Source organism: Oratosquilla oratoria, chromosome 27 (assembly GCF_046742065.1).
Source record: "Oratosquilla oratoria isolate Oo_2021 chromosome 27, ASM4674206v1, whole genome shotgun sequence".
NCBI lineage: Eukaryota > Metazoa > Arthropoda > Malacostraca > Stomatopoda > Squillidae > Oratosquilla > Oratosquilla oratoria.
The window spans coordinates 47,772,878-47,789,394 of record NC_134803.1 but is presented as its reverse complement, the minus strand read 5'-3'; the positions used below and the strand labels follow the sequence as shown (position 1 = coordinate 47,789,394).

At 39.1% G+C, this 16,517-nt stretch overlaps 1 protein-coding gene across 1 annotated transcript; it reads left to right on the top strand.

The window, feature by feature from the left end:
- Positions 1–1,001: 1,001 nt before the first annotated feature.
- TER94 (Transitional endoplasmic reticulum ATPase TER94) lies at positions 1,002–15,753 on the top strand. Its single transcript, XM_076210566.1, has 14 exons — positions 1,002–1,153; positions 7,489–7,723; positions 8,164–8,298; positions 8,430–8,609; positions 8,710–8,851; positions 9,023–9,249; positions 9,633–9,813; positions 10,391–10,584; positions 10,943–11,092; positions 11,848–12,072; positions 12,298–12,411; positions 12,700–12,894; positions 13,142–13,297; positions 15,058–15,753. Exons 1-14 carry the CDS (start codon positions 1,137–1,139, stop codon positions 15,304–15,306), a joined length of 2,400 nt encoding a protein of 799 aa, XP_076066681.1. The 5' UTR covers positions 1,002–1,136; the 3' UTR covers positions 15,307–15,753.
- The last annotated feature ends 764 nt before the right edge of the window (positions 15,754–16,517 follow it).

Sequence of the window (16,517 nt, the reverse complement as noted above, 5' to 3'; positions counted from 1 at the left end):
ACTGCATTCCTATGTGCCTCCTAACTTCTCGACAACCAGCCTTCATATAAATGGATATATTATTTCCAAATGTGAGTCCTGGGTACCTTAGCGTATTAATTCCTGAGACTAGTCTCAATACTATTCCAATTATTTCCTGTTGACGGGATGCACATCATTCAACACTCAACCATCCATACCAATGTGACACATTGCTCTTCCCCTACATATCTTAGCTATATATTGTCCTTCAAAGTGGTTCAAAGTTAATTCTGGATCTTGCTAGTTGGATCTACTGCATGGGTGTGTGGACAGTGATTCACAATACTATTGCTCAATCTGATAAGCTAAATATTGTCAGAATTTCTAATAAGCATCGTGTCTGTCTGACAAATTGTACACGATTCAATTCTATTTTATGTATTCTGACGTTCATCAGCAACCATTACTATGAATCTTTATCGTCTTATAATCATGATACGCATTACATCACTGTATTATGATTTCTAACATTCCTCCCCAAATTCCTGTTATATAGACTACAAAATCCATATAAATGTCATTAGATTTCCCTTGCCTTAATTAGTTATTATGCGAATATGAATATAATTGAAATCAAATAAACTGTGAATGAAAAGTTGCGTAATTTGCAAAGAACGTTGTGATACGTTTCAACCGAACAAAGAATACATCACCCTATTTTAGCAAGTCATTCGGATGATTATCTGAAATACTAGATAAACTTGTTAAATTTATTTGACTGATTTGGATATCATAATATGTTTCAATGATATTCATAGAAATTATTCATTGGTTTTTATTATGAAGTGACGTCAAAATGGTGACCATGTTTGTAAACAATTTATTGTATTTATTATCCCGTTTTCAGTTCTACAGGCGGCAGAAAGGGTTACGAACTTCAAACAAATCTTGTTGATAAGAAAATAACAATAGTTATTCCAGAAGCTTCTCAGGATACCATTACACGCAATCTTCTTTAAATCCCCCGCGTCAAGATACATCCAATAGAAATTCTTATAGTGGCAACCAATAGCTCTCGCAGTAGGAGAGCACCGAATAACGTCAGTACACAATAGCAGACGGCGAAGGAGGTCTTGTGTTCAAACTGCGATAAGTTTTAAAAAAGTTTCATTAAAATGGCTGAAAGTAACCCGTAAGTATCGACGTATTTGACCATAAGTGTTATCCCATGCTTTCTGTGAAACAAAATATGACCAGATATGAAATTTTGACATAATGATGGTGCCGGTGTACATGAAGGCTTCAAATTCACATCGTCATGACCACGAATGGCGTGCTGTGTTTCTATATATTTGATTTTATTGGCATATTCCTGAGCCAGATTGTATTTGTACGGTTCTGTTACTCTGAAGTAACATGCATAGTGTTCATGAATAAAATTTCCTGGCTTTGTATAGTCTTTATATTGAATATTTGAGTTCCAAAACAAAGGCGGCAGAAAACGGGATGACAAAGAAAGCGGGAATTCCACTCAGCTGATTTTGTCGTTTGGTTGAAGGCGACGCCAACTGCAGTGTATTTCAGTTATTACAAATGGATTTACCACGGTTAGAATTATAGTATATATACTAATTCCATATATAATTGGATTTTATTATTAGTTTAGGGTTTCTTTTAAAGATCTAGGCTTTGTGTAGGTACTTAGGTCTTTGAAAGTGACTTGGCAAAAATTGAAGGAAAAAAACTCGTGGACACTTTTGAATTAAATGGTAATGAATCTACATAGTTGTCTGAATAACTCGGTATTGCATTACTAATTGAAAGCTCGCCTCTAGGAAAATATGGCTAGGGTAGTGTGGGTGCAATTGGCCAGATCAACTTTCCATTTTGTTTGTCAGGATTTCCTGTCAGATTTGTTGAATATGACATGTTAAGTATTTACAATACATTATACTCGTCAGAATGTCAGTTTTTGAGTATAGTCCCAGAGTATAGGGGTCCCATTCAATAACATTTCTTCCCCCCACCCCATGTACGCTAAATACGACAAGCTAAATTATCAACACTCTCTAACAGCCTATTTTATTGCCAAAAGTTCATATTACGTAAGTTTGAATGTAGAAGTGAATTAACAAAATTTTGCCAAAAAACATGGGAGGAATGGGTAGTAAGTATTGTTTGATGATACCATTATACTCATGGAGTTCAAAAGTTTCTTAGTTAAAAAAAAAAAATGGTTTAGGGTAACATTCTCAAATGTGTTATTCCAAAAATATGTTCTAGGTGGAATGTATCCAACCTATTGCAACATAACCCAACTTTGTTAGATTTTACCTTGGGGCCACCAATCAATCTCTTGCCCAAGCCAAGGTCTCTCCTGATAGGAAAACCACAGTTCCTAAGTGGCAGCAGCCACCAGATCCACCCATGAATCACTGAAGGAAAAGATAGTGTTGTCTGGATAAGACTTGAGTAGTTCATTCTAGGATATGTTTTGTCTTCCAAAATACTATGGTTCCTAACATCCGGCAAAGCAAACATTACTCTGCAAACTGCAGTAAGCAAAGCATTGGGAGTAATAATAGGTTGCGCCAAAACCACCCCAATAGGGTATGTACATACAGAGACAAAAATCGTCCCCATAGAATACCGTGTGAACATAGTAGTTGCACAGGTCTGAGGAAGAGTGGTTGGCTCCACATGTCTATCTCGTAATATTGTAAAAGTGCTACCAGCTGAATATTAAAATTGTTAAAAAAAAAAAGCTGCATGCTACTCGCATGTACAATAGCCTATTACCAATCCTGCACAATACCTCCACACCAAAAATCATTCACACCCATATCACCAAACAAGCTCTTCTGGATAGTACACCAAACCCAGTACCCTTCCATCAATGCCCAAACATCAGTCACCACAAGAAAAATACCTTAAAAAAAAAAAAAAAAAAATACAAAATATAAAAAATTAAAGTGCACTTCTACATGATACAGTAATAGGAAATTAGAAAATAATTTTGTAAATATACATCAACATAGTATGTGTTATTCTTGGTGGAAATCAATAGAAACTGTTGCTAAAACCTATAAACAAAGAAAGTTGTGTAGTCTCCTTTAGACACCATCATGGTTTTGATCAATTCAGAGGTAGATGATGACGACAGCCTGATGACCTCTAGAAATACAGGTACTGCATTACTAGATGCAGATTTGGTTAGGTTAGAATATACAAATTTAGCATATTTTAATTTCTTTGACCTCTACCAAAACAAACGCGGCGTCTCAAATAGTCACAATGACTACGTTTGTTAATAGCTTTTAGCAGCTGTTTCTATTATTGATTTCCACCAAGAATAACTTGTATTACATTGATGTATTATAATTAACGAAATTATTTAATTCTCTTATTATTATATAATGTAGGAGTGTACTTTTAAAAATTTACCAAAAGTAAGAACCACATGGCATGCTAGCATTCAGGACACCATCCAGTAGTGAAATGGAATAGATTTGGCCATAGAATAAAAATGCCAAAGATGAAACTACCACACAAGGGACATAAACACCTCATGCTACAATGCTCCATGCTAATTAAACCTATACAGTAGCACAGTATCTCTTCACCGAGTGGCTTACAGCCATGTGCAATGGTTGTGGCCAATTACCAGGGAGCCTTGGAGCTTCTGCAAGAGACCTAGGGCAACAGAATGATAGTGTGGTAATTGGAGCTGGGACATTTTGCTTCTTTAGCCAGGTGTGTCTATTTTTAAGGCTGGAAGGTGGTCTAATCAGTTTTGTGTGTTCATGTGGGAGAGATTTCTTTGTAGGGCTGATGCTGCATTTGTGTATGGTAATTGGTCAGTCACAAAATGCTTCTTTTGTGATAAGTTTTTCTGTTTTGTGGTGTTGGTGGTAGATGTTTGAGTATTAAGCATAATTCTATTTGGTTGCATATTATAGGATATGGTGAATGAATGGGGCTGGAGCCTCTTTCCTAGATTTATGTACACATTATCATGTGCTAGTATGCAGAGGATTTTGGTTTGTGTATAGATGTCTGTTGCGATGATTAGTAATACTTATTCTTAACCTCTTCAATGCAAGTCGGATTCTCATGGGCAGCATTAGCTGCCTGATATACAATGATGTATCACATTATAAAATAGGAAATTATAGCTGTATTACTCATTCCCTTTCAGTGTGAATGTTAACCACAGAAAATATGGTCAGGCCAGTTCACAGAATATGGGGGTCACTCGGCTGCAAAATAAATGTAATCAAGGTGTTGATGCCAGCATCCTCATATACCCTCTTGCTTCTTGTGATGCCAACATAGGCATCATCGTATTGAAAGGGTTAATGTTCAAAATAAGCTGTGTGGTGTCTTTTATTGTTATTATTATTATTATTATTATTATAATAATAGGATTTGTGAACCAAAACTTGCTAGTCTTTTGATCTGGATTTTTACTGATAGGTTGTTGACATGTGGCTGAAGGACTTGTGTAAAAGAGGACCAGGATTTGAGGGCTGTTGTACTATGGAAAGAATTCTGTTTAGTTTTACCTTTGAACAATGCTTTGTCTTGTTCACTGTTTTAGATTCTCTTAAGTTTGGATTTACTTGCAACTTATGTAGTTACTGTGCAGAGTTATTGGTGGGATGTAGTTACTGTGCAGAGTTATTGGTGGGATGTCTGCACATGTGAGTGGTTGGATGTTCTTGATTTGCTGCAAGACCACCTGTAAAGAGGAAAAGTGCAGATGTAAGCATTGCTCGTTGTAGGATTCTATTGTACAATATTTGATCCCAGGTTGTCTGTTGTTTTGAGATACTGTACTCTACTCAGTCCAAATTTAACCATTTCATGTCATTGGTGTGGTCTGTGGATGTTTGCCCTCAGGGATACAAAACTAAAAGTAAAGTTATTATTTTCAATGAGTGGTGACTAGCATGTGATACAATTTTTATGACTCATCCTCTTCCTCCTTTTTCTCCTCCTTCCTCTCCTCCACTTCCTTACCCTCCTCCCTCTCCCCCTTCCCCTCCCCTCCTCCTCCTCCTCCTCCTCCTCCCCCTTCCCCTTCCCCTCCTCCTCCAACTCCCCCACCTCCTCCTCCTCCCCCTTCCCCTCCTCCTCCCCTTCTCCTCCTTCTCCTCCTCCTCCCCCCCTCCTCCTCCTCCTCCTCCCCCCTCCTCCCCTCCTCCTCCTCCTCCTCCTCCTCCTCCTCCTCCCCCTCCTCCTCCTCCTCCCCCTCCTCCTCCCTCCTCCCCCTCCTCCTCCTCCCTCCTCCTCCTCCTCCCCCTCCTCCTCCTCCCTCTCTTCCTCCTCCTCCCCCTCCTCCCCCTCCTCCTCCCCCCCTTCCCCTCCCCTCCTTCCCCTCCTCCCCCTCCTCCTCCTCCCCATAGATTGTGAAGTAGACTTAGATTAGCTTAGGGGGCCGTCGTGCTCGAGAACGAATTTTGTCAATTACGATTGGAATTTCGGGAATTTTTAATATGTCTTATATACATATACTGAGATGTTCACCACCAATTTTCATATCATTTTGTTGAAAAACGATGAAGTAATTTTTTTAATCAAACGTTCTATCTCATCCATTGACTGAACATGCTGAAAAAATACCACAAATGCTCTATAGCAATACCTAAATCATTATTGTACAGTTTTTGAAATTTACTCTTAGTTTAGGAGAAAGTTTTTTTTTTTTTTTTTTTATACATAGAATACAATATATGGACTTCTATCACAAAAAAAAAAGAAAAAATTGCAAATTTATTCAGCTTTCAAATGATCTAAACCCCATTAAAATCGGCCAAGTAGTTATGGAGGAGATAGAAAAAATGTAGAGAAAAGTGTAGTTTTGAGATATTGAGCTTTGAAGTTCAAAATACATTTCCCTGCATTTTTTACATTTTTCATTTAGATTTTTTTTCTCTGTGCCAATCTTCATGCATTCTATTACAGAATGGTATTGAGATATTGAGCTTTGAAGTTCAAAATACATTTCCCTGCATTTTTTACATTTTTCATTTAGATTTTTTTTTCTGCACCAATCTTCATGCATTCTATGTCATTCACATGTTATTATAAAGTGTAGCTGGTACCTGATTCCCCCTTTTACAAGGTATTAACCGCTCAGGAGGCACCACCTCGCTCATTGTCGCTCTCTCCAGTAATAACCGAAGCAGAAGTACACTTTCTCAATAATTTGATTCAGTTTCTTAGCTCTTTCATGAAACGCACGTTTCTTCGAATGTTTAGGCATTCTTGAAATGATTATAGCTTCGAATAAAAGTAAAAAAAAGTTCTCAAATGAGCAACAATTCGCTTTCTCCGCCTACTCACAATAATTCTCTCGGTTTACTCACGTTTCTGACGTATTCGAGTGCAAAGTGCTTTCCCCATGTGTAGGACAAGTTTCCAGCTAGTCTTTCTTAGTGAATAACAAAATACATTGCATTTGTGCCATTTTTATTGCGATGAAATAATTTAGTCGAATATATGTGCAGTGAAGGTGTAGTGGGAAGTGGGGGGTGTCAAAAAAATAGAAGCAGAAGTACACTTTCTCAATAATTTGATTCAGTTTCATAGCTCTTTCATGAAACGCACGTTTCTTCTTCGAATGTTTAGGCATTCTTGAAATGATTATAGCTTCGAATAAAAGTAAAAAAAGTTCTCAAATGAGCACCAATTCGCTTTCTCCGCCTACTCATAATAATTCTCTCGGTTTACTCACGTTTCTGACGTATTCGAGTGCGAAGTGCTTTCCCCATGTGTAGGACAAGTTTCCAGCTAGTCTTTCTTAGTGAATAACAAAATACATTGCATTTGTGCCATTTTTATTGCGATGAAATAACTTAGTTGAATATATGTGCAGTGAAGGTGTAGTGGGAAGTGGGGGGTGTCAGAAAAATAGTCATAACTCCTTTATTTTTTAGTATTTTGCAGAAATATTTTAGAACAGGGTTGACAAAGGCCACTAGATGGCAGGGAAATTGCTTTTGATTTTATATGTATATATGCACGAACATAATACAGCAAAGGGTCAAGGGTGGTGTAGGCAGTGGGTGGGGTCAGAAATTTAGTCATAACTCCTTTATTTTTTAGTATTTCGCAGAAATATTACAGAACGGGGTTACTAAAGGCCAATAGATCACGGGGAAAATGCTTTTGTTTTTTTTAATATGTATACACGAACATGATACACCAGTGGTCGAGGGTGGAGTAGGAAGCAGGGGGGTCAGAAAACTAGTCATAACTCCTATATTTTTTGGTATTTCGCTGAAATATTTCAGGACTGGCTTGCCAAAGGCCACTAGATGACAGAATTTTATTTTTATATATATTAATAGGAAATTTATCGCGATGGCCCCCTTAAAGTGAACAGTTTAAGGTACATTGAAACCCACAGTGTATGTATGTATATATATATATATATATATATATTTATATTTATTTATTTTTTATTTTATTTGATTTTTTCTTTCTTTATGATGTAATTAAAACAATTTTCTATTTTTACAGGGAAGACCTTTCAACTGCTATTCTTAGGGAAAAGAAGAAACCAAATCGTCTCATTATTGAGGATGCCATTAACGATGACAATTCAGTCGTAGCACTAAGCCAGGCTAAGATGGATGAACTACAGCTCTTCAGAGGAGATACAGTTCTACTTAAGGGAAAGAAGCGTAGGCAGACTGTATGTATTGTACTCTCTGATGAAGAAATGGCAGATGAGAAGATCCGTATGAATCGTGTGGTATGTTCTTTGAGTTCTCTTTTTATTCCTGGTTTATTGACATTGGTGTTTCTGTATGCAGGAGTTTGATATTTGTCTGAAATAATTTTCTTGTTTCACCCTGTTATATGACCCAGGGTGATGGGAGAGATGTAAAGATAACGTATCATCCAGGAGGAGCCAAGATGAAAGGGAGGAAGGGGTGTTGAATTGGAGAGGAATGGCTTGGGATGAAATGGATGGGAGTGGAATTCTGTCTTTTGACTTTCGCTACCTCCCTTGTAAGGAGGAAAAAGCCCTGTTATATAATCACTAATCTGTTTTTAATACATAAATATACATTGCTGCATTGGCTTTGCCCTGAGCAAAAAGGCCTTTTAGTACGTGTATATGTACGTATGCTCGTGTATAGTATTATAATTGTGAAAGACTAATGTATGATCTGTTATTCCATCCCCTAGGTGCGCAACAATTTGCGAGTACGTTTGGGTGATGTTATTTCAATCCAGCCCTGCCCTGATGTCAAGTATGGCAAACGTATCCATGTACTACCCATTGATGACACAGTAGAAGGCCTTGCAGGAAATATTTTCGAGGTTTGTAGGATTAGTGCAATAATGTAAAAAAAAAAAAAAAAAAAAGTGGGGGTGGGGTGGGGGGCCTTTTGGTGTATAGATAGTTCTAATTTGGTCATGGCCAAGACTACATGGTGGTTTAATCTTTTCAGGTTTATTTAAAACCTTACTTCTTAGAAGCATATCGGCCCATTCACAAAGGAGATCTGTTCCAAGTTCGTGGTGGAATGAGAGCAGTCGAGTTCAAGGTGGTGGAGACTGATCCTGCACCTTATTGCATTGTATCTCAAGACACAGTTATCTACTGTGAAGGAGAGCCTGTTAAGAGAGAGGTTGGTATTACAGGTATTGCAGACATGTGCAAGTCCATATTAGTTGTGTATTAGTATGGAAATATCTTGGGTGTGCTCTGATACAAAATCCTTTCTGTAGGAGGAAGAGGAACAGTTGAATGAAGTTGGGTATGATGACATTGGTGGATGCCGTAAACAGTTGGCTCAGATTAAGGAGATGGTTGAGCTGCCTCTGCGTCATCCATCGCTCTTCAAAGCTATTGGTGTTAAACCACCGAGAGGTAAGTTCATTGCATCAGCAAAGATATTTGGTTCATAACCTTTCTTGGGGGAGGGGTGTGTGTTTTTTTAAATATAAAGTTGTGCAATAGGACTTGGTTTAACAACATAGTTCCATAGTCTGTGGCAGTAATTTTTTAATAATGGTGCAAATTGCTGATCTCCCATTACAGGTATTCTCTTGTATGGTCCACCGGGAACAGGAAAGACCCTCATAGCTAGGGCTGTAGCTAATGAAACAGGGGCATTCTTCTTCTTAATCAATGGTCCTGAAATTATGTCTAAGCTGGCAGGAGAATCTGAAAGTAATCTCCGTAAAGCATTTGAGGAGGCTGAGAAGAATTCACCAGCTATTATATTTATTGATGAAATTGATGCCATTGCACCCAAGCGTGAGAAGGTAAGATTAGTCAACCGCAAAATATTTCCCAAATTAATCTCCTTCCCATGCTCTCCATTGCCTTGTATAGGCTATAGGGACTAATCATACATTATTTCATGTTAGGAAACTAATCTCTGAATGATTTCAGCAGGGCAATAATTTCTGGATGAAAGGTAGTTTTCTTGGGTTGCATTTACAGTGTAACAACTCTGTTAAAGGAATTGGTGAGTTCTTAGTAAGGACATGCTACATTAATATCCCATGTCTTTTGCAAAGTAGCACTGTCCTCTTGCTCTAAGGAGAATTCAGGACATAAGCAGCAGCAGAAACTTAAAGCTACTTAGTAGAATTAAGTGAGCGTTGTTGCTAGTTTGGTACTTAGCATGGATCCCAATTTCCAGACTCATGGCGAGGTGGAGCGGCGTATTGTGTCACAACTCTTAACATTGATGGATGGTTTAAAGCAGCGTTCTCATGTTATCGTAATGGCTGCCACCAACAGACCCAATTCCATTGACCCTGCTCTACGACGCTTTGGCCGATTTGATCGTGAAGTTGACATAGGCATCCCTGACACAACAGGTAAATACTTAACCTATTTATCCAATAGTTTTAAATTTTGAAGGTTATGAGGATATATATATATATATATATACACACATATATATATATTCCTCTCTAAATTCCCAAGGGGGTGATGGGAGGGTTGCTTCATAATCATACAATAGCAGTAGCTTAAATTGTAGGGCCATGCTGTGGAAGTACTATCTTCATTGTCACTGAACCAAGGAGCTAAGATTAAAGGTACAACAGATGGATTTTAGAAGGGTGTGTGGGGTAAATGTAGGCTTTTGACTTTGCCACCCCCCTTACTAAGGGGAAAAGGCCTTTTGGTATACATGTGTCTATATATGCTAAAAGGCAGCTTTGTGCTTACAAGGGAAGTAGCCAGCTTCCATCACCCATTTTCTTTTTATCTTAGCTATTTGTGGAGACGTGTGACATGCGTATTAAATATATGTAGCGTGTATATTTTGTGAAAACCCAAGGTTTTGTCAACTTCCCCATTATTTTTAGACAGATGAAATTGAAGTGTATGTGGAGAATTTGGAGAAGGCCAGTCTAAGAGGTGAGCTCATTTTCATTTTCTTTCCTTTAGGGCGTCTCGAGGTGCTACGGATTCACACAAAGAATATGAAATTGGCTGATGATGTAGACTTAGAACAGATTGCTGCGGAGACGCATGGACATGTGGGTGCAGACTTGGCAGCTCTTTGCTCGGAGGCGGCACTTCAGCAGATCCGAGAAAAGATGGATCTCATTGACCTTGAAGATGACCAGATTGATGCAGAAGTGAGTGACAGATACCATACTTATTTTTGTATTTGTAATAACATTAATATATAGCATGTTATAAATTTGGTCATGTATTTCCAAAAATCTGGATGTGAAAATGTGGTGGTGGGGGCGGGGGTTAGTTTGTGCATTCAATTGGAGACCCTTTTGTTGGACATTTGTTTTAATATGAGATTGCAAGTTGCATATGGTCTTGCAACACACTTAACATTTCTCCTACAAGAGTTGAGGGGACAAATCAAATGATCAAATGCAGGATATGTTATTGGTTTCTCTTATAAAATCATAGCATTGACCACCTTGTGTAGAAAATTAGTTGCTGCATATTTCTTAAAATGGTTAATCTATTTTTCAGGTTCTCAATTCCTTGGCAGTAACAATGGACAACTTCCGGTTTGCTATGGGCAAGAGTACTCCATCAGCCCTCCGGGAGACTGTGGTTGAAGTTCCCAATGTTACTTGGGATGATGTTGGAGGCTTAGAGAATGTGAAGAGAGAATTGCAGGTATGGTAATGGATGTTATATAAAGACTAACCAACTGCCAGCAGCTTGTGAATGTGCATGTATGAGTGGTTCACTGAAATGATTGTTGCCTCGTATTTCATGAAATTGAGAACCCACAGCCCCATAGTGGCTGACAATGTCCCTTGGGACTTCCCACATATCCCTTTGGGAAGAAACCGGACTGTTGTATGTAGAGTATTGGTGTGGGACTATCACTGGCAGAAAGTAGAGGAGGATGGGGTGCAGTTGCCATTTATTTGCTCTCAGTATGTGAGAAGTTGCAAAACATACAGTTGAAATTGATAGATTTCTTGGGCCTAGTCCAGAGACTATTAGCCCAAGGGTTGCACTTCTTGATGGAGGTAAAGGTTTTGGGTTTAGAAATTGGGCAGCTCATCTTGTAGGATGGCAGTCATCATGGGTTCTTGGAGTGGCAAAAGTGGAACCAGAAGCATTGTAGGTATTTTTGTATTATTTAATCATTTTTGCTGCTGAGAAGGTTCCATACAGCAAGGTAGAATAGATCTCTGGCAGGTAGAATTAAAGGATAAGTGTTGAGAGGGTTAATCATAAGTATAATCCCATCATTAATGAAAGGGTCATTGGAGTAAAATAGGTAATTATCATTTGGGTTTTTCAGGTGGAAATGTTAGGTAGGATATCCATGGGTCTTAAGTGGTATACTGTTTAAAAGATTTAACTATAATCTTTGAATCATGATCTAAATAATTAATTGTTCTCCTATCTTATTTCAGGAATTGGTGCAATACCCAGTGGAGCATCCAGACAAATTCCTGAAGTTTGGTATGACACCAAGCAAGGGAGTGCTGTTTTATGGGCCTCCTGGATGTGGTAAAACACTCTTGGCCAAGGCTATTGCAAACGAGTGTCAGGCAAACTTCATATCCATCAAGGGTCCAGAGTTGCTTACTATGTGGTTTGGTGAATCAGAAGCTAATGTTAGAGATGTTTTTGACAAGGTATGTAACCTTTGTATGTAGGGGATGAAATGGGTAGGAGTGGTTTCTATGACTTTGTTTTTGGCTACCTCCCATTTAAGGGGGAAAAAAGCCTTTGGTATATGTATATAACATTTATGGTTGAAATGGTTAACATTTGAATTTATGAGAGCAGAGAAAAAAAAGTTACATTCATTTGAGTTAGAAGACAAGTAAACAAGAAATCTTGTTTTAATTCTGTTCTAGGCACGTGCTGCTGCTCCATGTGTACTCTTCTTTGATGAATTGGACAGCATTGCTAAGGCCAGAGGTGGGTCAGTTGGAGATGCTGGTGGTGCTGCTGATCGCGTCATCAATCAGGTAAACCTGTTTTAGTTACCTAGTGTATTCCTAATATGTGCAGAAGGGATATACAGTTATCTTGAACTTTTGAAGGGGGTGACATGTCATAAGATAGCAACCATAGTTAAAGTGCTATCCAGTACGGGTTATGGGGACAGGACAGACCTTTATCTGAGGTGCTGAGATGGAAGGGATGGATGTATGGGTTTTATTAAGTGGATGTGTGCATTGACTTGCTTCCCCTAGGGGGAGGGCTAAGTAAAATATAAAAGGGGAGCTAGTACTCATGTGAACCATTGTTTTCAGGTGTTGACTGAAATGGATGGAATGGGAGCAAAGAAGAACGTATTTATCATTGGTGCCACAAACAGGCCAGACATTATTGACCCAGCCATTCTACGTCCAGGACGTTTGGATCAGTTGATTTACATTCCACTCCCAGATGAGAAGTCACGCACACAGATTTTGAGGGCATGTCTCAGGAAGTCACCTGTATCTAAAGTAAGTTGGTGGATTATGAATGTACAGTACTACCTCTCATTAACGGACATTAATTAGCTGTGTTTTTGGTGCAATCACTATACCACCCAAAAACCACTCCAAATCAACGGATTATTCACATCAACGGACACTGTTACCCCCCTTTTAGTCCGTTAATGAGAGGTAGTACTGTAAATGTAAGGGAAGTTATAATGGTTGAAAAATACACAAGTAACGGTTGGCTCTAATGGTTTAATGTTCTTCACAGGCTGTAGATCTTGAATACCTCTCCCGGGTGACACACGGGTTCTCTGGTGCAGACTTGACAGAGATCTGCCAGCGTGCCTGCAAGCTTGCTATTAGAAATGCGATAGAAGCAGATATCAGACGGGAGAGGGAACGAGCTGAAGGCGACAATATGGATGTAAGTATCAAATGAAGTGTTCTTTCATCTATATTAATCCTTTTCTTTCTTTTTTGAACAATCTTCTCTCCTGTTGTCTCTTCCCATCTTTCTTCTCTACCCCCCCCCCCCTTTCCAACAGTTTCATATCACACTCATTTATTCACATATTTATGAAGGGATAAGGAGGGGGGTTGCCATCAAAGGCATATGGTGGTTTGTCACTGGGTGTGCTGAGCAGTGGTTTGTCATAACTAACATATAGCTACATGTGAGGCATTGCATGGTAAAGCATACACAAGAGCCACCAGCTTGAAAATTGAGTGCTATCCCACATTCATTCAGACCTTATACTTTCATTTGGACATTGGAGATGTGTAAAAATACCTCATGTATAAGGTTGGAAATCTATAAGAAAATGGTGGGTTTATGCCTTTAATGCTTGCCACATGCTTTTATGATACTGTTCGAAGTAAAGTGTTCACAAACACTGGGTAAAGTAGACATGATCAGCTTTCAAATGATGTTTTTGCCATTGCCCTACTTTTAATAGTTTTTACTGTATCTAGCTTCAAAGTTGAACATTTCATTTGCAATTTCTGACACTTTAAAAATGGCGCTTGTGTAGACTTTACCACTCAATGCCTCGTGTGTGTATGTTTGTGTTTGTGCGGGCAGTTTGCTGATGACACTGGACTTGTGGCAGGATCAGAAGAGGGATTAAGGATGTTAGTGACAGAGTTTGGGAAGGTGTGCAAAAGAAGGAAGTTGAAGATAAATATGGAAGAGGGGTGGATGGGAGTGGAGTATGTGGGGATGGAATGGGTAGGAGTGAATTATATGCCTTTGGGGGGGGGGCTACCTCCCTTGTAAAGTTTTTTTTTTTTTTTTTTTTTTTGGGGGGGGGGGCTACCTCCCTTGTAAAGGGGGAAAAGCCTTTGGTATATGTATGTAAAGGTAAAGTTATGAGATGTACAAGGGGAGAATGTGGCAGCAAACTGGAAGTGAGTATTAAGGGAGAGACTGGATGAAGATGTTAGTTTTAGATAATTCAGTGTGTGAATGGTATTTTGCCATAGCCCAAAGCGACTTATCCCCACCTTTAGTATTACTGCATGAGGGGACAGAGGGTGGGTTGCCAATTAAATGAAGTGGCCTTGCTGTGGATGTGCTATGTCTTGCTGCATTGCTTCTGACCCAGGGCAATAGGCAAGATGTAGGGATGACTGGTCATCTAAGAGGAGCCAAGATGAGAGAGAGGGAGGTGTGGTGAATGCAAGTGGAATGGGTGGGGATGAAATGGATGGGAATGTAATTATGCCTGTTGACTTAGGCTACCTCCCTTGTAAGGGGGGAAGAGCCCTTGGTATATGTATGTATGCACCTATTACACAGTAGGTTGATATACTTGATTACTTATAATTAAACTCGATTCTTTGTCTTTGGGATTTAAACTTGTTTATGACTTCATCATAGTAAGTCAAGGTCAGAGTTCTGTTTGTTTCATTCATCAATAGTGTATGTGACTTACGTTGTACTCAATCTTTATTTCTGATTGAATGACTTACATTTGGCTTCATGATAAATACTATATAATTCTTGCAAGTTTTAGTTATGACCATATAATGAATGGTAAAGACACTTTATACATGTTCAAGGCAACTAAATGATACAGAGACCAAGCATAAGGTGGATGAATAGGGTGATGGTAAGAATATTAGGCATTTGGCTTTTGTCTATAATTTGCACTGAGTGTTTGCTAATAAATTGTCATTCCACAGATGGATGAGGATGATCCAGTACCAGAAATTAGTCGTGAACACTTTGAAGAGGCCATGAAGTTTGCCCGGCGATCAGTGTCCGACAATGACATCAGGAAGTACGAAATGTTTGCACAGACCCTTCAGCAGAGCCGTGGATTTGGCACCAACTTCAGATTCCCTGACCAACAGGGTGGCTCAGGTGGCAGCAGCAACCCAAATCCTGGAAACTTTGCAAACGATGGAGATGATGATGACTTGTATAGTTAAATTGAAGATATAGTCAAAATGGTTTATGTATAGATGAGGGATTGTGTGTGAGCTCCAAGCAGAAAAGGGAGGGCCATGTTTTAAGCTGAAAGTTTTAACAGCCTTGGGTGTTATATTGGATGATGGAATATTGAATTTGTAGCATTTAAGGAGTGTCTTCGGAGGTGGCTCCCAAGTTGACATGCAGCTGGCATGTTAACCACATGCGCAACCGTTTCAGTGGTGTCGACTCATGCAGGACCTTGTTTTACCTTGTCTTCAGTGTTTATTTTGTAGGGAGTCTCGCAAAGTCCACAGACTTAGCTCCATCTGCCAATCTGCCCAAAGTGCACGTCAGCAACCTTCAAGTATGATGCCTTTCCCTGGCTTCAGGGGAAGGCAGTATGAGATATAGTATGTGTGATTCTTGCAATGACATGTATCACTTTTCTAATAAGTCATATAAAATGGTGTTTCATTGACCCTAACATTTTCGTCACAATTTCGTACTTGAAAAAATAAGTGCTGTACACAGGCCTGGTGTGTAAATCTGTGAACTACACTAAACTGGGATATTCTGTCCATCCTATATATCAAGGGATACTGCCTTGAAATGGAGGTAGCCATGTGAGTCATGCACTTGCTCCCATCCACCACCCTCGTTTCCCTCTTATCTTAGCTTCTTGTGGATGAAGGGTCATCCCCGTTTCCTCTCCACTCCCTAGTTCAGAGTATAGCAGTGGATTGCTTTGTCCACTGAAGTTCACTTGATTCACCTCTACTTTCAACATCTTGTGCCAATTTTCTCTTGTTCTTTCCATGTGTCCAAACTATCCCAATACTCGTTGATCAGCCCTATCTGACGGCTTGCTTTCTGGCCACCCCCCTCTCCTCACTATGCTACCTTGTAACCCTTAACCATACTATATGGAAAAATAGTAATACTCCCAAATGGATGACGGACAGATTGAAACATGAGATCGGAATGAAAAGAGGACTTTACGTAAAAATAAAAAACCGGGAATCACACCTTAGATCAAGATATAACAAAATGGCAAAGCTGGTTAAAAGGAATACACGTTCAGCGAAATGTAATTATGAAATCAAGGTTGCCAGTCAAGCAAAATCCAACCCAAAGGGTTTCTTTCAACTCTAGAACAAAAAATAGAGAAAGAATAGACCAATTAAAAATGATGAAAATGTCATAATAGAATCGGAGGAAGAAATGAGTG